The sequence below is a fragment of the Aulonocara stuartgranti genome (genome assembly GCF_965226115.1).
Source record: "Aulonocara stuartgranti genome assembly, chromosome: 16".
NCBI lineage: Eukaryota > Metazoa > Chordata > Actinopteri > Cichliformes > Cichlidae > Aulonocara > Aulonocara stuartgranti.
Window position 1 is genome coordinate 13,589,354 of NC_138952.1, and position 22,785 is coordinate 13,612,138.

Below are 22,785 nucleotides of genomic sequence, written 5' to 3' on the forward strand. Positions count from 1 at the left end.
TAACAGTTAAGATAAAACCATAAAGTTGAGGTAAAAAGTTGTAATACGTTTATCTTTAACTCGTGTTTGTTGTTATAAGATAAAAACCCTTTAACCCATAGAAGATATATAAAATTTAGATGTAGCTTAGGGTCAAAAAAGTAAAGTGCAACACAAACTGCATTCTTTGTAATTGCCAGGAGGGAGTGACACCTCTGGTTTAATAGAAAAATGTCCAATTGTATTGATGTCTTTGGAAAAATGATCATACTGCTCCTATAATTTGCGACCATAGTAAGAACTTTTCTAATGATCTGAATTGCTAGTTTCAAGTGTTAATGGTGTCTGTTGATGTTAAAAAAGGGATAAAGCAGGCTGCTATACTGTAGGGTGGTAGGGTGGGCCCTTGGTTTCTCACTCAGATCACTCTAGCTCATCACATCTTGTTTCCAAAAGCCAAGTTAGTGAGTCAAGATGCTCAAGGCTTCATTATGGTGCTTGATGATGGATTATATCACAGTGGCTATCTTGCAGTCATGGTAGAATCAGCAATCCAGAAAACAGAGAACACTGAAGGCATTAGAGTTTGTTTTCTGCTGCATCACATCACAAATTTATTTAGGTCAAGTCAAAAATACATTTTTATAGATATTTTCTGTCGGTCTGCTACATGAAATAAACACAATCATCAGAATGAATTATTTACACGAATCACAAGGTCGTACACTGAGTAAGACAATAGAAGAACGCAAAGTTGCTTTGTGTGCAGAAAGGGAGACGGCGAGAAGGTAGTTCATGGTCAAGTCGAACATCCATTACGAAACGACCAGCGCTGAAAGCAAACGATCATGTTTTCAAGGCAAAAAAGACACGACTCAGAAATAAAAACACACTTGACAAAAGAATACAGTATTCAAATGGACACGAATAACAACACATTCAAAGTTACATCGGAGAACAACCACACCATGTTTAACTGGGATGGCAGCCATAAATATTTGATACGTTTTGACAGGGGGTTCGACAGTATTATAACTTTGGTCCAATTTATATGTTCACCAGAGCAGCCAATACAAACCTTGTGTTGGTCATAAATTCCTTTTATGTTGGCTGATCATTTGAGGTAATAATGTCCAGTAACAATTTAATCAGATGAGTGTAAGATAACTATTTTGTCTGACAGCATGACCAAGCTTATCCCATATTCATCTGGATTCACACAGGCACCAAGGTTTTCTGTTAAATTCCCGACTGATAACCGAGTCCATGTGTAATTAGAAACTTAGGATACTAATAGAAAAATCGAATCTTGCTCTAATTGGAAAGAACTTTGATTCTCTTTGCTTTTGCTTCCTGGAAAAAAAAATCCTCAAAATAAAATTGGACTCCATAATGTTTTAAACACCCAGACAATGAGTCAGCAGGGAAAAAAGCAAGAGCAATAATAGCTCCACTGTGGCCAAGCAGATTTTTATGTACAGTAATGATCATACATGACTGAATCATACAAGTGTGTCCACTGGAGCGTGTATTCTTTTGTGTCTGCATGTCATTGTATCCATCAGCAGCTGCATCTCACTGTGGCAGGGCTTTCAAAATGGCATTCACCTCCTCAGCTACCGCCGTCAGGGCGAACTCAAACTGGTCCTAATTAGGAAAAGCAGGGAAGTGAGGCATTTGGGTAATGATGCACAATCTGAAGACTAGAAAAAATATACTGAAAAAAATATGCACACAAACAATGGACGGTATGTACCTTGGTGCGGACTAGGCCAGGTCTCTGGTCTCTGATGTGCTCCAGTGTGGCTGCAATGTCGATCTCCTTCACTCCTAATGTCATCAAGAATAGTAGCAGCATCACTAATAGTTTTTTTCTGATCTCCATCAATCTAAATCTGCTATTTTCAGATGATATGGATGTAGAAAATTCACAAAATAGATCTGTTGAGGTTATTTGTGAAGAACTATTGTGATAGAACTGACAAGAGACAGTGAAAAGGTCAGTGTCTCATTTGAGGTTGAAGTCTAAACAGACAGCAACCATGTCTGATAAACAAAAACAGATTCTGACAACTGCAAGAAAAAAAAGGAAAAAGATAATGCAACCCAGCTGAAATTAGTTTCAGTAAAATAAGACTTTGAATGGTATAGATGGAATTTGATTGCATTTCAAGTTTCCTGACTCTTTCTACAAGATTCCAGTTAAGCTGCTAAACCACTCAGCTCAAGAAATACTGAAGAAGTATGCACATATGATTAAGTTTGTAATTATTAAAATATAGTCTGAACTACCAGTACCTAATTTCTTTCAACAAGCAGCTTGTAACTATAGCACCCTCTGCTGTAGTTGATAGGAAATGCAACTGTAATATGACTCAGACCAATTAAAGATTTGACTTCTCAAAATCTTTCACTGCATCATCTGTGGGCTGTAAGTCATAAAGATTAGGTATGGATGTAATGTTTCTGGGTAATGTTTTTGTTTTAACTGACTCACCCTTGGCCATGCGGTTCAGCACCATGTCAATAAGGATATACGTGCCAGTCCTGCCAGTGCCATCACTGTGGGAGTGACAGAAACGCAAACATGATCTTACAAAGTATTTTTCTTTAAAATACCCTTTAAGCAGAAAATTCACATGTATATCTGCGATTTCTGTTGTTCCACAGAAATCTGTGATCCTACAAACACCAGAGTATCTTCCTTTCAGTCTTACCCGCAGTGAACGATGATTGGACAGGAACGACCTCTGTAGCATTTATTCACCTTCCTGAAAAAGTAGAAACCAGGGAGAGAAAAGAAAGAAAAAGACAAATGACAGGAAAATGTGCTTGGTTATAAAATATTTATGGTAAAGGTTACAACTGACCTTTTCACAATAAAATAAAAACATCTTATTATTAATACAGAAATGGCAAAGTCTGCTTTGAGTATTTGTGGAATATCACAGTGAAAACAAAGTAAGTGACCATGTTGGAAATACAAGGAATGGAATAACTGCATGTGACAGGTAAATAAAATGAGATCAGGAATAGCTGGAAATTTGACTGGACGGGAAAATTAGATACTGCATGAGGGTGTGGAGGACAGTGAGATGGTGAAAACAGGATAGAATAAGTGGAGAGGAAGCCACAGATTCACTGTCCCTCTTGCAGTAGCCAGTCACACCTGCCAATGCTCATTTTTATGACTATGCAACTGGAGCCAGAGTACTAGCTGCAAACCACAAAAATGACACCGGGAGATGTTAAAATACAAACCTGTCAACCTGCACACTGGGGTAGAGGGAGAGAGAGAGTGTCAACGATGATGGATTAAGCTTGAAATGAATTACACGGAAAGTGATCATATACACTTACAAATGGCAGGGAGGATGGAAAACACAGAAAAGAGATGGACATGAAGGCGATCAGCGGGATTCAAATCCACCAATGTGACTACTGGTATTTCAAGTGTTTATACATATATTTATTTGTATGCTTTTGTATAAACAAGGGCAGTCTGCGTGCATGTTTGTGGGTAGTTTCTTACCTGCGGAAGTCAAGCAGTGGTCGTGTGGAGGTGGGGATGCCATCAGCTGGCCAGCTCAGCAGGTGAAACTGGGTCAAGGTACGTGTCTCCTGCGTCTGGACATTTTTCAGGTAGAAGCTACGCACCAGGAAGTCCTTGCACCAGATGTGTTCTGACACCAGGTTCACCTGACATACACAAAGACACAGTGGGGAGGAAAGAAGAGAGGGAGGGGTTGGATGCAGGGGAAAGGGGTAAAAAATATGAGTCATGAATCTTTTGAATTATTTAAAATTTAAATATACAGAGATTCAGCTTTTTAAGCGTTTAATCAGGTAAACTTCCAGGAGGAAAAAAAGGTTATACATACTGTGTACTTACTTACTGTGAAAATAACTTTAGTATAAACAAGGCACAGTGAATCTAAGTCTAATCAGCTTTATTCATTGTATTCTCTATGACTCATCGTTTTTTGTCATATATTTTGAGCAAAAACAGCAGGGCTAATCAAGGGATCTTTTCCATGAGTGTTGAAACAATCGTGCAAATATCGATACAGGAATCAAACTTTGCATGTTTATCTCTCTGGTATGGAGCTGTTAATTTGAAAAATCCTATTTGCCACAACAGTTTTCAATTTTTTCCAATTCGACCATCTCAGAAACAGCTGTTTTATTACATCATTTCAACCACTGCCTACTTTTCAAGTTTCACTTTGATTTATATGCTTTTCACTATAGGTAGGTCAAATGTAATGTAAATCAGTTATTTTTCTAACATGCTAACAGACAGATAACGTTAGATTACACCAACAGCCACTTAATCACCAGTTAACCCGACAAGCAGTTCTTTGGAGGAGTTCAAACCCAGAACCCTCTTGCTGTGAGGCTACCCAGATATTTGTTGTATTGGCTAAATAAAATGACTAATCCAAGTACGATATCAAGTATATAAAGTTAATGCTCTCTGAGTTCTGCCCTCTCCTTTACTCCATGGTGAATGATTTGTTTCTCCAGAAACACATTTTTAACACTCATGCAAAGCGGGATGTAGGCACCGGGGGTATTTGGGGTTTGGTGTCATGTCTAAGCAGGGGCGGATCTAAAAGGGTGGCATGGGGTGGCAAGTGCCACCCTAGTTTTGCATATGACAGTGTTGTTTATTAAAATAAGATAGCTTACAGATTAACACTTAGATTAACACTTAGTTACAGTTAACAGTGAATAGAAATGCTTAAACTGAATATATTGCATAGTGTTACCCCCCTCCACCATTAACAAATGGTTCAGCCCATAGCGCAGACCGGCTTTTTTCTTGTGTTCAGTAGCAAGCGATGCTCATGATTGTGTCAGAGCACATTTTGAACAACACCATGGGAATTTCAGATTTCACAGATTCACAGATTTCAGGTGGTTGGTTGTTGCACTCTGGAAATGGAATGAAGGTGAGTGTTATTAACCGTCTGGGGGTCCACGGACACGCTGCACCTCCAAATCACATGACTGATTTAAGCTGACACAGCAACAAGCTGCAGCCGTGCTGAGTTTTTGAGCCTGCGTTGAATGTTCGGACTTCAAAGTTTTTACATTTTAATTACAGGCCAGTAAATCCAGAGTTATGATAAAAAAATATTTGTATATATAAGCCATGCTTTTTTCTAAATACTGTCGTTACATTTTTTTTTCTTCGACCAATTTAAAAAAAAAAGTCAACACGTGGGATTTGGTTGTTTAGGAAGAAAGGAAAGTTTTGGGAGTGACGGAAACGGCAGCGAGACAGAGCGAGCGAGTGAGAGAGTTTTTAGAAGGGGGACATTTCTGACGTTTAGTGTGGAGTGTACAGTTAGTGTGTTGTGTTGTCTTGTGTAGTTAGTCTGTCGTGTAGTATTTGTTTTGTTTTGTGTGTCAGCAAGGGCACTAATGAACGTCACAAAGGCACATTTGCAATGTAAACACTGTCACTAAGTGATACACCTCCTGTTGTCAGGCCTGCAGGTTTTTCCCTGTGGAAAACACAATTTGTGGGGCATCTTACTGCAAGACCCGATTGTTCTCTCATTTTAGATAGAGTAATATTTTTAAGTGGTTGTACAAAATAAAAAAAACGGCAGGTGTATTGACTGCATTTTTAGATAAATAGTTGTATATGTTTACAAAATGTGTGCATAATTTTTTAAAATGTACAATTTATATTTGCATTTCAAGTTTAATTTACTCAACATGTTTCTGTTTTTTTTTACAGTAAAAAAATACTACTAGGATTTTACATTTGTGTGATTTCAGATCAGTAATATTAATACAGTAATGTCAATGAAAAAACAACTAAATTCAGACACATGAGGTTGAAAAGAATGGAAAGAAGTTTTCAGACTTCATTTTTGCGAAACTTATAAAATTTGACACTATGATCATTCAGGAATGGCATGTCTAGTTTATGCTATATAAAAATATCCATATTTCTTGGCTTTGTGGACAGCCATCTTGAAAACAGCCACCATTTTAAGACATCAATTAGCTAACAGGCTTTATACAAAGACAATGTAGTGACAGAAGCAGACATGTGCCAATACAATTTGCACTTGTATACACTTGTGGATGTACACTTGTAATGTTATCTTCTGCACTACGCGAGAAAGCTCAAAGTTAAACAGGAAATTAACCTCATAGATGTGGTAGAGTGACGAGCCCTCGTCAGGCCAGTATCGTTCACACTGCTTCTCTCCGTCCTCCACCAAAGCTGTCATCATAACAATCACTGTGCAGCCGTTCTCCCACACCATCTGAAGGTTGAACAGAGCAAGCACACACACAAACACGCATCTTAATGTCACTTTAAGACGACTCAGTAAGTATGGCTGTAAAATATGCACTGCTTTACTGTCTTTTGCACTGAATATATTACAAATTCATAGAAATGGGAGGAAGACAGAGTGATGGGGAAAAGAAGCAGAGGGGAGACTGCACCAACCTGCCAGAAATCAGCAACAGTATGGGGAAGAGGTCCCTGTGTGGCAATGTAAGATGGTTGGCGAGGATCATGATCAAACTGATGATTGAAAAAGGAAAAAGAGTCTCTTAAAATCCATGCACAGAATATGAGTATTAGAAAGTTCAGATGCAATTTGCATTTTCATAAAATTATAATATTAAGATTTGTATTTCTTAATTTCTCTCGAATATCAAGAGAGAAAAATATGTCACGCTGTATCCTGATTGAGCTGCAGATTATGCTTCAAAGTGTTTCCTTACATCCAAACAATGACTCCTTTCTTTATGAAGTCATCTATCCAGCAACAGAGTATTACACAAATTTATACTTAACTGAATAACTATGTCATATTTTATATATGTTTTATTTGACATGAGGGATTCTTACAAGCATGCTGGCATTGATATAATCTTGTTTATTGGGGTTTACATCAGTCTTCAGTTTCACACGAGAGTGATCATCTGGAAGAAAAAAGAAGGTGTTTGGGCTTTAATTATGTTAAAGGTTTAGGTTAAAGGTTGGTGAGACTTTCAATTAAATACTTTCCATGAAAATGTACAAAATATAGAAATTATAAAAAGTGTTACATGTTACTAACAGGGGAGGGCTTCAGCATGTCTGTTTTTGTCCATGTTGTCTGCAGACTGAGCCACAGCTACTGAACTGGGTTCCGCCTGATAGGAACACAAAGCCTCCCACTCCTTCTGGAGACGGTCCTTATTACGCAGGTGATCCTCCATATACGCCTGAGGAAGAGATGGGACACCAGAAATAAATATTCCATAAACAAAGAGCAGATTTCACCAATCTGTAGTACATTTACTCTCCACGCTGACTGTTTTTCACTCACTAGTATCATGTGACCGGTGGAGATGTCCATGTTAGACTGGGCAGGCTCCTCGCTCCAGGACGGGGTGGAGCTGTGGGTGGAGGATGGGCTGTGCTGGGGACCATCACTGAACTGGGAGGAAACGCTGCTGACACGGGATGTATCTGTACCCCTCCGTCCACCTGCACCCGTGCTTACAGCAGGTCCAGAGATGCTGCTGCTCACTCCTCCCATACAGTCCTGGCGGCACAGGGAGGATTTAGATGCCATGTGCTGCCGACATAGCTCCTGAACAGATGGAAAACTGCATTACTTTAGGCATTTAATGCACGAACTGCACGCAATTAACTGCCTGACTTAAGAGCTTTTCTCGATGCTTTTAATTATCTGCCTTTTTCTGCTTTTCCATCCATTATAACACCTCAACACTGGGAAAAATACATAATGATGAAAATGCATCAAATAGCACTAAAGGACACTTGTATGTAATTTTGACCAGATCCCTTATGTAGCCTTACCTGGTAGTCAAAGTGAGTTTCTGCACCTCCCTCTGGCCCCAGGCCAAGCTTGCCATTGTTCACTTGCTGAGCATAGTGCCTGAGACAAGCTACGGCCATGGCCAATACCAGCACACCTCCAACAACTGCCATGGAAACAAGGGTGATAACTGTCCCACTGGAGCCCTGGGAAACCCTGGTTACCTGAGGGAGACCCCGCGCATCTGTCCTCTAGAAAAAGGATGATCATAAAGAGCAGTGAGTAAGATATAGACAAGTGGGCAGGAACACAAAGAAAACAGGCTGTTATCTCCATTTTTTAACATGCGCATCAACGGTCAACCCAAACTAAGGCGCTCCAGCAAATCCACCCTCACTACTGCAATTCAAAGGCCACTCATTTCCTTTTACCAACAGAATTGCTTCTCTGTAACTGCACTTGACAGCAACGTGTGCCCAGTGAGCTGCTGAGCTAAGTTTAAAAGACAGAGGTCTGAAAGGTCAAGGTGTTGCGCCCCAGAAATCATTAAAAAGACAGCTGAGGCTCCAGGAGATCAGCCAACCATCTTATACAACATGCCATGTATCAGTGCTATGAGGTATAGTCTGCCCCCAAGTGTCATTCCACCTATTCTTCAACTTGATCTTTATTTAAAAACAATTTTCCCCATGCTACCCACATACAACAGAAGTTACCAGCTCTGTTTTGTCAGCTTAATGCTGTGGCTGTTTCACAGCAGTGAAATTGAAATGTCAATCCAAGGAAAAACTAATAAAAATTAATAAATAAACCAACCAGCCTCGAAAGGACAAGTTAAATTTGAAGGCCAAGGCAGAGAAGAAAATCAAAAGCCAGAAGGGAAGTGCACAGCGGTAACCAAAGAGACAGAGGTAGTACAGTATCTTTACTTTGTCCTAACTTTACAGTATATCATCGTTTACTGACAAATACCAGCACTGAGATATTGTGTGATTAAAAATGCAAAGAAACTGTCCTTTGTCGTAGTTTACAAAATGTACATAAAACGAATGAAAACAGCATACAGTAATTTAGAAATGCAGTAATTTTTTTTGTTTGTTTTTTTTTGGGGGGGGGGGGGGACAACATCATTTGAATAAATTAATAACACACAAACACACACACATGTCTAGTGAGAAAAAAAGGATCAGCTTGTGCCATTTGATCACATCGGTATCAGATACACAGATGCTGGCAGCACGACTGTGATATTATCACTGTAACCCTGAAAGCAATCTGTGTGTGTGCGTGCCTGTGTGTGCGTGTGTGTGTCATCCTTATATTCAATCTACATGCGCATTTTGGAAATAATGATCGATTACACATAAAGACTGACACATGAGTGACGATTCAGAGGCTAGGAATCAAGCTGTTTATGTGAAACGGTGAATAATGAGGTTAATGACATTGGTGACTGTTGCCATAGCACCTGGGATCTGGAAGCCTCAGTAGGGGTGAGGTGGGGGGGGAGATGGAACTCCATGGCAACAAGTGAAATGCTGGTTGTTAGGATGTGTTGCCTCACTTATTGGTTCTGGCAACCACAATTTACACACATAAAAAAAGAGTTGTATACAGCACAAGTGTAGTGATCTTGTTAACAAAGGTTACTTAATCGCTGAAGGTAATAAACGTGATCAAGTTATTCTCACTTTCTTAGCTATACATTTAATTCATGTCATAGTATCAGTACTAAACAAAGCCACAAAAGATAAGCGCAAATAAAGACACACAGTACACTGTGATTAAATTAGAGCGAAAATGTTAACAAAAAAGATGAAAAATGTTTGTGTGTAAAACAAATACCTCTCCCACACCAGTCTGCACAATCTTGAGACCCGTCTCAGACTCCAGGAAATTCTTTTCAGATACTGTTGGAGTAAAAAATAAAAAAACAACACAGGCCTTTCAATATCGGGTCTAACACTGTAAACCAACTCTTGCATACAACCTGACAAAAACACATTTATTTACAACATTTCAGCTCTCCATGAGGCAAACGGTTCATGGAAAAGAAATGCCTATAGTATGTATAAGTCTACCAAACAAAAACATTCCTAATGTAATATAGAAAGGTAAACTCTTCACTTTTTTTCATTTCTAATGTTGTTTTGTCTTGTACTCTTCTTAGTGTTTCAGTGGGGATGAATCCAGAGATTGGGAACGTATATTTTGAGCCTTATGGTCTGTTTTAGCCTTATGGTGAAATTGTGTTTAACATATGTACAGTACGCTACATTGCTACGGGCCATGGATATGTACAGTATGTGGATAAATGCAAATCTGTGTTTTTGAGCCTTACCGGCTTTAGCAGCTACCTCTGCCGCCGTCATGTTGTGCTCATTTTGTCGGATACGGAAAGTCAGTGCAGGACCGACAACGCTGGCAACACATAAACACAGGGACACACATGTTGGATCGCCGAAAACTGCAAAAATACAGGAATGAAGAGTACAACAAACTAACTGTCTCTAAAGCATCTAACATACAACTACAGTGCTACCTAATGTTGATGAAGCTGCTTGTTGTCAAGTGTATTTTATCAGCCAGCAGCTCCAACATCTTGACTCCATCGTACAGACTCAGGGGACTACGAATGAAACAAACATCATTAATTTTGCTGTAAACACAAATTTTTAATAAATGTCTTGTTTTCTGCTTTTTACTTTTAAATAAATTACTATTAACAGGCTATAATTAGACAGCGTTTATTAAAGCATCACTACACTAAACAAATCATTAGTAACTCAAACAAAGTTTTTTTTCATGTTTTAGATGTTTTTCCTATGAACCGAAGAACTGAGTGTTAAAATAGATCAAGTGCTGACCTCTGATTGGTGACAATGTACCCATACTCCTCTTTGGCCCCTGTGCTCTCCACTACTGGCAGCCCCTGTCCCTTAAAATCTAGTCCAGCTTCAGCGGGAGCAGCCTGCGGAGGTTGAGAGGCAGACGGGGGGAGGCTGGAACTCTTGGATGAAGGTGTAGCTTGAACTGAGGCAGTGGAGGGGACAGGGGCAACAGGAACAGGCTTCTCTGGCTTATTGGAAATGCTGTCTGTTTTTAACAGCTGCATATAAGGGGGAGAGGAGAAAACACGCCTATGTAAGAACCTATGATCACATTTTTTATGACTGCTATTAGTAGATGCTAACATACTTCCTTGAGGGTGTTGAGGTCTTTTTCGACTGGATCTATGAATACAGAGAAAATCTTTTTTACACAAATACTAAATAAAAAATGCTGGAAATTGTAGGGATTATGATATTTCTATATTTAAGAAATTGGGAATTTTTTTTTTGTTTTGGTTTCTTACCAAGTTGGGGGGGTGTGCCAGTTTTGCCCTGATGCTGCAGCAGTGTGAGAGCTAGCTTGTAGAGCTGCTCCTGACTGAGGTCTCTTGGACTGACTCCGTACTTCTGCAAGACAGCCGACATCCTTTGGCGCAAGTCATCTAACACAGGATGGGATTACTGTTATTTTTGCACTAATCATTTTTCAAACATATTGGCAGATTATGTATGTGCATCTGTAGTTTAACTATGTGTGTCATTATGTTTATGCTGTATATATTTATGCTTGCGTTCCTTTTTCTCACCATTATTCCCAGACAGTGTGCTATAGTCCTGAAGAACTTTCTTAGTCTGCAAGGGTTGCTGCCTGCCTGCAGTACCAAGCCTCTCCTGTAGGGTGTAATCTTCCACATAGTCCACTGGTATATCCAGTTCCAAGTCGTCATAATAAGGCAGACCTGCTCATGAAAGCAGGTACAGCAGGAAACATCATTGTTTGTGATTGGCCCAAAAATGTGCCAGAGTTCTATCTTTTTTTATGTCTATGGATACTTTCTGCATGAGAAACTGAGACTGGATAGTTTGTTTTTATATATTTAAGTGTATGCATTTAAATATTTTTAAAATATCTATTTATCTTTGTGTTGAATTAGTAAAAAAAATTATGAAAAAAAGTAATTATGTTTAAAAAAATTTTACCTGCAGGAACCACGGAAGGAGCCCCTCTGTGGCGGTAAGATGGCTGTGCAGATGCCAGGTAAAGAGACAGAGCTTCCAGCAGCAGCTGCCTGTCACGATCACGCTCTCTCTGGTTGGTCTGGGACCTCAAAGAAGGGCGGGCATAAGCACCTGCTGAACCCATGAGAGATCTCTCTACTTCGTCTTGGTACCTATGCTGTGTTAGCAGAGACAGTACATAATACCTGTTATACCAGATGTAAACTGTGGCACATTATTATGTGTGTTACACTTATATGCAAAATTTTGTATACACCTGTTCATGAAGTGTTATAAATGACACAAATCCAGCTGCTGCTAATCACAGTGTGTGTTTTCATACCTGGAGGTACGCGTATGGGTCCATAGATGCTGTTTGCATGCGCAGTGGGGACTGAGGCGGCTCAACAATCATGTAGTCCACATATTTGCCACTAGGAGAAGCAGACGCTGATTTTGAACTTTGGTGGTGGGAGGAGGGCTGTTTGGACCTGGCGACCAAGAAAGAATCGACTAAATCTGTTATATAAATATGCAATTTCTTTCTCTGTCAATTTCAAAATAACTAAGGTGTACTTGCTGAGACAAGGATGAGGTGTTTGGCTTTGAGGGAAGTGTGGTATGAGGAACTCTTTTCAGCTCCTTTGACAAAATATATTGGGTGATGTCATCCTGCCATGACAGCCCTGCACATACAGATGGAAAATACATTTTAAAAAATAGCTGTTAGTAAAAGTGCAAGACCATGGTGTGTGTACAGATTACAGAAATACAGACAGAAAAAGGGGCACTGATATCAATGCTCTTTGCTGACATTATGAATGAATAAAGCACTTTTTCGTTTTATTGCAGCTATTTAAAGGCATGTGGGTATTCACTTTAACACTTTTAGCTCTCTATTATGTTCAGTCTCACCTTCTAGCATGAGCTGTTTTAGAACTTCTTGCATCCTCTTCAGAACAGGAACTGACACCTGGTACTGGACCTGGTCCTGCTTAGAGGTTCGACACTGACCAAACAACCCATCTGAAATACACACATGAATACGGATGTAAATATGTAACCCCAAATTTGCCAAGGGCAGCCTCTCGAGTCCTGGTCCAGGATACAACAACTAAGCTGACAGTGATTTCACAACAGTGAAATCAACAGGTGTAAGTAACAAAATTTGGCTGACTTTTTATGTGGCTGTGTCAGTTGTGTCTCCGGACCCCCGTTGTACTACACCATCACTGGCATACTGACATGTCTGCTTACAGTTATGACAAAAAAGGCAGAGTGCAACGCTTAAACAGAAGGGAGCAATCGTTAACTTTTTTCCTCATTCAAAATGTCGGCTGTGTTAAAAAAGGCCCTCAGGAGAAATTCCCCTCATAACAAAGACATTGCCATATTAGAGAAGCTATTATATTTTTTATATCTCAGTAAGCCTCTGAGAATGATCCTATTATTTCATAAGACATCAAGCGAAGTTCAGTTTTTTGTGCTTTTTGTGATTTAACCGTATACATTTCAATACAAATGGTTCCACTGACACTGCTTTGGAGGTTATTTAGTCATAGCTGTAATTCATATGGTGGCCCACACTACACTAGCCCACAGTAGTGAGTCATAGTTTTGAAGTTCAGCCCACACACTTGTCACAATCCTTTTGAAGAGCTCCTGTCGCCATCTGTGTGTGTAAGTGCTTTTGAAAAATTGAAGTCGCTAACTTGCAGGTACCTTCATGGCAACAGAAATATTAATAGCATATTCTCAGGATCACCTGTGGACAGTTTTCTCTCTTTGTTATCATAAACCGCATGCATCGTCATAGATCTGCTCTTCAGCAATAAATTACTGGGATCTTAATAAAGTTAGTATTTGCTGCACTTGCACTTAGGTAATCAGTGCAATGCAATAGGAATTGCCCCTATAAATTATAAATAAACTGTTTGGGTTACATGGAAAAGGTCTGAAATCAGTGCTTAAAAAAGTGTATGCTCACTTTTGTAAGCATCTAACTCACTTGGGTGAGTTTATTGCAAATGAAACGCTGTGAAAAGTCTAAATCAGATATAGAAGGCTTGTGTTTCTAATCTGTATACTCAGTGAATTAGGACCTAGATTGCTGAAATGCTATGTGATAGGAATAAAGATAAAACCGAGCAGGCTATGCTTTAACTGGTGCACTGATGAGTCACCACAGCCACTACACCAGCTAAATCTCACACAACCCACTTTGCCACACTGAGATAGTGAATTGTTTTAGTGAACAGATTAGGGAGGATTAAGGTGTTTTTATAGCCACGCATTTTGTATGAAACAGCCCAGCTTTTATTTTTTCAATTGAAAACTCAGGAGCAGTGTAGAAAGTGTTACACATGCACTATGTCAGGTCAGGTATTGATTTAAAAAAATTTTTGCCCAAAAAGAAAACATGAATTCAGTTCCAGCTTGTTATTGCTTTAAGAAACAGTCACTAAAGGTAAAGAAATGATACCTACAGAGTCATTATAATCTATGATTCAAGCCAAAACAACACTTTGAGTTAAGGTTGACATCAGAGCAGCTAAAAATGCTGTGAATTAGTGAAGTTGGATGGCAAAATTTTAACATTAACTATGGTAAAAATAAATAAATAAATAAATAAATAAATATATATATATATATATATATATATATATATATATATATATATATATATATATATATATATATATATTCTATTATGTTTATTTAGTTTCTTTTTTGCAGAAAATGTTTCATATGATAAGAATAGCCTAAGCCTTGTGCTCAATTTTACCAAAGAAATTTACAATCTCATGAGGGATACAGGATTTAAAAATTCTTATAAAGAAATAAAGATACAAACTTGTATATGTTTCCCCACCAAGACCACTAAAGAAAAACAATCATATAAATACATATCTCGTCCTAATGATTGTAAAACGCATCATCAAATTACAACTTTGTTAATGTTGATGAAGGGCCATCCTGGCAGTTTATTGTACTAGTAGAGTATAAAGCTGTTATTATTCCTGGTGAATGGACTGATGACAGAAAGGCAGAATTGAAGACAAATGAAGAGAAGCCATCAAACTGGATGGCTTGATTGGACTGGGACTATTCTGAGAGCTCGGGTTATTTCAGTAAATGTCATTTTTTTTCTGCAGGGATCATAGCATATCGATTTCAGTGTTGTCATCCAAAAGAATCTGACAATATGAGAAATATAAGATTCAAGATAAATGAACTCATTTAAAAACATACTCCCCCCAATATATTAACTGTGATTAAAACATGTATTAATCATTTATATCCTTGGAACAAAAGTATGCATAGAAACAATCAAGCTGTAAAACATTAATACATTTATCAGTCATGTTGGATTTATCACTACCTTAACAACAACACAGCAATATTAACACTCTGCACTCCGAGCGCTCAAATAGCATAGAAAAGAACCACGAGTACCAGTCCACTTGTTTGGAAACAGTCCCAGTATAATATAATATATTTATATTATATATATAAAATATATATTATATTATATTATGGATAATATATTTGGTAACCTACAACTTGTACTTGTCCAACTAACAGTAAACCCGCAACAGCAGTTTTGTCTCATGCAGTTTTCATCCCAGGTAAATAATGTAAAATAATGTACAATAAAACAGGAAAAAACTGCCAGATGAAGTAATGATTTAATAATTTGACCCTACCCATACGTGTAAAAGCATAAGCACAGCCCTATCATCTGGTCATTTATAGCACCATATATAATATAGGAAACCTCTAAACCGTCCTCAGTAGACTTGTGTTGTTACACATTAACCAGCAAAGATGCAAGGTCAGGTTACTATATATAGAAGAGGGTTTAACGTGCTTCCTACATTACACTGATAATGCTTCCAACAGCATAAGCTACTAGAGTAACTGAACCACGGGGCGATCGTGGCTCAAGAGTTGGGAGTTCGCCTTGTAATCGGAAGGTTGCCGGTTCGAGCCCCGGCTCGGACAGTCTCGGTCGTTGTGTCCTTGGGCAAGACACTTCACCCGTTGCCTACTGGTGGTGGTCAGAGGGCCCGGTGGCGCCAGTGTCCGGCAGCCTCGCCTCTGTCAGTGCGCCCCAGGGTGGCTGTGGCTACAATGTAGCTTGCCATCACCAGTGTGTGAATGTGTGCGTGAATGGGTGGATGGATGACTGGATATGTAAAGCGCTTTGGGGTCCTTAGGGACTAGTAAAAGCGCTATATAAATACAGGCCATTTACCATTTACCATCACAATATGATAAACGTGACGTGAGATCATAGGGATCATCAGTAAACCTACAAATACTTCTTTCTGGAAGCGACTGTCATGAGTAAAAACTACAGGCCTCAGCATAAAAACTTGGATCGTGCAGAGCAAAATGTGTCACTGCACACTCCACTACTTCTTGCAAATGCATACAGAATAAAGCAGCTTTTTCATCCTGTCACAGACACAAACTCAAAGATCTGAAGGGAGGCATGTATTTCATTAAACACACTAAAAAGAATGCAGTACAATACAATCATTGTTCCTTTTCACGGTAGGCACTCAGCAGTACTGAAGGTGAAAAGGGGACTCCACTACAATAATTCATGAAGATTTTAGATTTACTGCAACCATATAAAGGACTGTTTTACAATGAGCAGGCATTATTGGAGTAATTACTGCTCAATGGGTGAATGTGGATGCAATGAAGCCTTGGCGAAACCTCGGAGGACATCATAGATTAAGCCCATAAGTCTTTGATTACTGTTGGGTTGAAACAATAAACAACATTTTGCAGATCATTAAATTATTTGTTCTGTTTAGTTTTTGAAAAGGCGCAATAACAAATCTTGTAGTTATTTAAGTTAAGTTAGAGAATGCAAACCTTATTTTTTATTTTATTCTGAGAGTTCAGTACCTTTGTAATCACAGAAATTATTGAAAACATTATTAGTGACTGAACCGAGTATAAAATATCAAAGTCTCAAAGATGAACAAAAACTGCTAGGCCTATATAACTACAGCGAAGCCTGTGTGGACTGTACATTAGAAGATCAAATAAAAAAAATAATAATAATAATAGGGCATTACGGCTACTACAAGGTTAGCAGTTAACTAAAAATTCACCAGCATATCCAAGTCCTTTATTCTGAACACAAACAGGGAAGATGTGTTGCTTCAATTAATGAGGACACACCTTTATACAGCCCTAATGGGTTTTTTTTAAATTATTTTATTATTGTTCCTCATTGTCTTCATCAACTCAACACAGTTGCTGTTATTCTTTATGTGTTAAACATTTAGTTAAGTGTTACAGGAGCAGTGCTGACCAAAAATTAGGTCATTTAATCTTTGTTGGGGTCTGACAAACACAGACAGTTTACAGCTTATTTTGCTTAGTAGGTTCTTGAGGTGGTACAGAGATCAACAGGAAAAAAGAAAAAGGGGAACATTTCATCCACTTGGATTGTTTTTCTCCCAGTGTTGTCAGACACGCTGATATCTGTCTCTGTGTCTGCTCCTGGGCAGCTCATCCACTTAGTATTCTGTCCAATGATTGTGCGCTTGCGTAAGTGAAGCTTCCACGGGGAAGGACGTAAGTGTGTGTGTCAGTGACTCATCACTGTATTAGCACAACAACTGTGGGGGGGTCGACCTCGATGTGATGTCAGTGTTGCTATGGAGACAGGGGGCAGGGGTGGGGCTTAAAATGAGGAAAAGGAGAGGGGCAGGTGACTGAGAATCTGTGGTAAATAAGGCAGAGAGAGCAAAAATCCTTGACTTGTGTTTGTATGATTCTATGCGCAGCCTTTGTGTTAGGATCTGTGTGCGCCTATCGTCGAGGGCTACTAATTTACTAAGGTGCAGTGTTAGAGAAGGATTAAGAAAGCGGTCTGTCTTAAAAGTTTAACAAGTTCAAGAACATTGTGTTTGATTGTATGTGCACGTGTGTGTGGCGTACTCACCATCTGAGCAGAACTGATCCCTAGTGCACAGTTTTCGCTCAAACAGGCAACCTGAGACAGAAACACAAAGAGAAGGCTAACAAGCACCCAGAGTAAAATCTTTTACAGTAATTTCCATGGAAACGACTGCCTTAAACGCACATTCAGAGGGCGGAAATGAGACAAAGTGAGCTTAACCTGGGCTTATTCATTTTAATGAGAAACGTACTGCTCAGTGGCAACCATAACACAGTCACCCACTATCGTCACCTTGCCTTTTATATACAAATGTTACAGATGTCAATACAAGTAAATGCAATTATTATTTACATAAGAATAAGCCTCTTATATAATGGCATTTTAGTCACCCCCTTAACCCAGTTAACCCAAAAAATAAATGGCTAAAACTTTATGACTGTTATTATTTCATTTTCTGATGAAATGACACAGTTGAAATGATATCTGTGTTTGAACAAATGCCTTTGATAAGCATGGCTGAAGACAAAATGTTTGTGACCTTTAAATTTTGCAGGTATAAAATGCATATTTGTTAACAGATGACACAGTGATTGAACATGGGTGCAAATAACAATGCTTTCATTATATATTTTGGGGTATTTACTGTAATTCATTTGTAGATTTTACACTATTTCTTTTTTTAGGTCAGTGAGTAAGACCTTGGAGGGTATGGCAATGTGGGAAAGAGCAGGTGGCTGGCGATAGAGAGGACTATAACCCAGCAGAATATGCATGAGATAACTCGCCCTCGTCTATGCTTCGATCCATTTCCATGTACCAGACAATAAATAAAAATCAATAAAATAAAACAAAATAATTCTAAGTAGATGTGTGAGACAGAGTGTGTACATGCAAAACTATATCTCAAATATGTCAGTAATCTAGCTGGCTGGTTAAACTCAAACTCGAGTAGAGAGCAAAGAATGAGAACTATTTTCTCTACCTTTTATTGAAATGACGCAGTACCTAAAAATGACTCACCGCTTAGAAACAGACACACTGCAAACACACAGTGCATGGATTTTGTATTGCTGAGAAGCCCTGAAACTTTCTTTTCATGAGTGGCATTATTGAAGCAAAATCTTACAACTGTGAATACAAACCGGATTTCTTTCACAAACAAAAAGCCAAAGATGTGTTTGCGTTGCACTGACGTCAACATACCCACCGTAAAAGAGATGGTGGTTACTACCTGAAGTAAGCTTTGGCAAAAAAAAAAAAATACATGCGCAACACTCACTGAATAAAAAAGTATCTGTGTAATTGCAGGGGCTTGCAGAAGGGCTGACATACACACCATCATAACTGAAAGTAAATACCCAAATTAAAACCCTAACCAAAAAAAAAAAAAAAAAACAATAGATAAAAAAACATGTCGTAAGTTCATTTTAAATTATGGCTCTCATTTTTTTTTTTATTGCATAGTAACTGTACACTCTGGTTTATAACACAGCACAGAGGAAGACCTTCAATATCTGAACAAGATATCGTTACACGTATTTGCTATTGCTAATATTATGATTTCATTATAAAACTTTCTGCAGGCAGGTACAGTAAGTCAGCTTCCTCACGTCAACAGATTAGGAGTAAGCATTACAAAAATATCAGACATATCCTTTTCATAGTGATTATAATGTTCACTTTTGCAATTTATATATATATGTGTGTGTGTATATATATATATATATATATATATATATATATATATATATATATATATATATATATATATATATATATACATACACATATGTAGAGAGAGGAAGAGAGAGAGAGAGAACAGTAAAATGTATACCAGAGCAAGGTATCGTAATGTATCACAAATGTATCAAAAAATCAAAAAATGTATCACAAAGATCCCAGTAAATCCATTAGCTTTTCTGAGGAAACTTGACCTATCAAACAGTGTTTGTTTTGTCAGGCCATCAGAGAAACAACTGAGCGGAGCGCCTCAGACACTGAGCATCATATGGTCTGCGAGAGGACGGACAGTCAGACATATGGATGGATTGATCATCATATGAAAGTGTGAAAGAAGAGAGATGGGAGGAAAGAAGAGGTGCTATCGGATGAATGGACAAAGGGAAGCAACAGTGGTTACTGGTTTCTCTCCATGGTGCTGAAATTTGAGCCGCACGGCTTTTCATTGTTCTTTTAGTTTATGCGCTTTCTTATTATTCTATGGGTTTTACAAGTCACATTATTCTTTTTAATGATATTTTCAAAAGCAAGAACTAACACACCAACATTTTGTGTTGATTTTTTACATTTTATTTTATAGAGCTTTTTTAAGTAAGTAGCTCTGTCCTGCCATCATGTTTATCATTAAATTGTCACAAAGTGTTTCTGGGTTGTTCTTGTGTTTGTTGCCAAAGAAGAAAAATGAAGAGCAAGGGAGAGAGAGAGAGAGAGAGAGAGAGAGAGAGAGAGAGAGAGAGAGAGAGAGAGAGAACAGTTGCTTTTTTCAGCTTAATTCTGAATTACTCCCTGAATTCACTGCCTGCATCACAAATCTCAACCTGCTCATGTTACACACACAACGCATCAATCTACTAAAAGAACTAAGCTCATAACCCAACCCAGCTGCCGTCAGTTTGAAATAATAAAGCTGAACCTGTATTCCTAGCATTGTTATAGAAATGACAGGGACTATTACGAATGTCACGATCATTTCTACTGAGTGGAAATGTTTAACTGGTTTCACGTTTCAGCCCAGTAATCAAAATATTTATTAAACTTGAATTAGGTGGGGTTTTTTGGTTATATTATTAAGTACAGCTTTAGTTAGTTCAGTGATGTACATGTATATACCCCTGCTGTTTACTTTTCATCATGTTTTGTAGACCCTACACACACTAGTGTGGGCGTTATTCATTAACAAGTGGATTTGGCAGCTCCCTACTCTTGTCTCTCTTGGAAGCGTGAAAAAAAAAACAAAAAAACAAACAAATAGAAACTGAGCCCAACAAGGAGCGTCAGAGTATTGTATGTGTAACAGTACCCTAAAATGATCCCTTAATGCATCATAAGCAAAAAACACCCCCCCCCCCCCCCCCCCAAAAAAACCCCCCAAAACAAAACAAAAAAACAAAAAAAACAAAACAAAAAACTATTCATTGCTAAGACTCGGTTTTGTTTTTCCTGTTACTCCCCACATCCTTCATCTCTCCTCTGCCCGTGTTTAATCTCATTAAACATCCTCTGTATTTAGACACACAGTCCATCTCTCAGTCCGTTGTTGAACGATAAGAAGAGTATAATAAAAGAAAGGAACTCATTACAAAACCAAAAACAGAGGATAAAGTATCCTACGGTAAAGGTGACACCATGGTAAAGTCATCTGCTAACATCAAACTGCGAATATCCCAGGAGTGTATTTCGCGATGATTACCGCTCCACTATCATTTCCATCATTTTCTTACCGTATTTATCACAGATCCCTGGTTGATACAGCACCGTCAAAAGGAGCAGAGCTCGCCATGGTTTAAGGTGTTGCATGATCTTGCGAAGCTTCTCAGCAGAGGAGGAGACGGAGAGAGAAAGATGCGGAGTCCCTCTGCGTTTCCACTCTTTTAAACGTCCATATTGATAAAAAGGAAGAGCCCGTGTGGAGTCGACAGCTCACATTGAACCCTAAAAGCCCACGTGACGGGAAAAATATAAAAAATAAATAGGAGATAAAAGTAACTCTTCACAGTCACCGGGTGGGGCGTGGAGATCGAGAGAAGCGGGGATAGACTGTTAACATGCAACGTATATCGACTCAACGACGGCACAGTTGCGGAAATAACGTAGAATCTGTAGAAACAGGGAGCTCTCTTCCATACAGGAGCTCAACCTGCACCTACGTCATCACGGCTTTGAGAAAGGGGGCTGGGGAGGGATGGTGAACGAAAGCGTTAACTTTTATAGTCCGCCCGTTCCTGAACGTCATGCATTCGTTATCCATATTTGTTTTTCTTTTTTTTTCTTTCTTTTTTGTGCGTCCTCTCACGTAAAATGTAGATATATTTCTCTTCCTTCGAACATGTGCACATGTGCACATGTGTCAGTCGCATCAATTGAACGGTATACAGTACAGCCCCATATTTAATTTCTTGCCTCATTAAGGATTTGTCCGAGGTTAACTTTCTTGTAGCTGAAAGTAAATATGAGGCTTTTTTAAAAAAAATAGCGCTAAAGGTTTTTGGTTTATTATTAAAATAGTTAAAAAATAATGTGCTCCACAGTCAAAGGTTTGGCGAGATTGTTAATTCTTCAGCCCTTCAGTGAATTCAGGTAGGAGTACAGTGTAATAGGAGACCAGACCAAGGGAAAGGATTCCCACATAATAAGGCTCTCTGAGCCCTCTCCCAAATATAATGTTTATGTAGACTACACATTTATATTCTTAATTATTATTATTACTGTGTGTGTGTGTGTGTTCTTCTATCTCAAGGCAATTTTCTTTTGTCAACACTTGATGAGTTATAGCTAATAGAAACTCCACTAAATATGGCAGAACTCTCTTCCCCCCCAGAGTAAGCAGTGCCACAGCATTTTCTCTTTTCTGCTTGTCCTCTTGCTCCATCTTGTGTCTGTGAAAAAACAGTTGGCACTTGTTAGATTGTGGCTGCTGCTGTTGGTGGTGGTACACCACTCTAAGAAAACAAAAACAAAACAAAAAACCAAAACCAAAAACATTCAAAATGCTTTTTATCATATATATAAAATATTTAAATCATGACACAGCTCAGGGATTAGAAAGGGCATACACATCATTTCCTTTTACACACGTGGTGTTTGCTGAAAGCAGTCAAACTAACTTATAGTACTGATCCAATACAACAACAGAAAAAGGTTTTTTAAAAAAAGGAGAAGAAGAATTAAATATATAATCATGCTACTAGCTTACAATATATGTTTATCTGACTCTATGCTGCATGTAACCTTCAACTGCTGCACATTCAATTTATTTTTCTTGTTATTTTTAAGTCAGATGTCC

General features: G+C 38.5%; 1 protein-coding gene across 3 annotated transcripts; it reads right to left on the minus strand.

Moving 5' to 3' along the window:
- Positions 1-23: 23 nt before the first annotated feature.
- Positions 24-21,687, minus strand: ptprna (protein tyrosine phosphatase receptor type Na). 3 transcript variants are annotated; one of them, XM_082509042.1, is made up of 24 exons: positions 21,224-21,687; positions 17,805-17,855; positions 12,749-12,859; positions 12,414-12,519; positions 12,177-12,267; positions 11,816-12,011; positions 11,422-11,574; positions 11,140-11,277; positions 10,983-11,017; positions 10,652-10,893; positions 10,327-10,413; positions 10,126-10,205; positions 9,630-9,694; positions 7,826-8,035; positions 7,329-7,595; positions 7,077-7,224; positions 6,866-6,939; positions 6,458-6,535; positions 6,150-6,269; positions 3,512-3,678; positions 2,697-2,750; positions 2,477-2,541; positions 1,736-1,809; positions 24-1,626 (listed from the first exon to the last, which is right to left on the minus strand). In XM_082509042.1, the coding sequence occupies exons 1-24, from the start codon at positions 21,297-21,299 to the stop codon at positions 1,555-1,557; spliced, it is 2,760 nt and encodes a 919-aa protein (XP_082365168.1). In that variant the 5' UTR covers positions 21,300-21,687; the 3' UTR covers positions 24-1,554. The 3 variants fall into 3 exon arrangements, with proteins under 3 accessions (XP_082365168.1, XP_082365167.1, XP_082365166.1); XM_082509041.1 differs by having other exon boundaries at positions 7,329-7,547; positions 12,177-12,324; XM_082509040.1 differs by having other exon boundaries at positions 12,177-12,324.
- Between the last annotated feature and the right edge of the window lie 1,098 nt (positions 21,688-22,785).

Excerpts from the sequence above, each read along its gene's own strand:
- ptprna (XM_082509040.1), bottom strand. The coding sequence starts at position 21,299 with ATGCAACACCTTAAACCATGGCGAGCTCTGCTCCTTTTGACGGTGCTG. Across the intron at positions 11,278-11,421 it reads CACACTGTCTGGGAATAATG|ATGACTTGCGCCAAAGGATG; the intron begins GTGAGAAAAAGG and ends ATCCTGTGTTAG. Across the intron at positions 6,536-6,865 it reads ATATCAATGCCAGCATGCTT|TTTGATCATGATCCTCGCCA; the intron begins GTAAGAATCCCT and ends TTCAATCATCAG.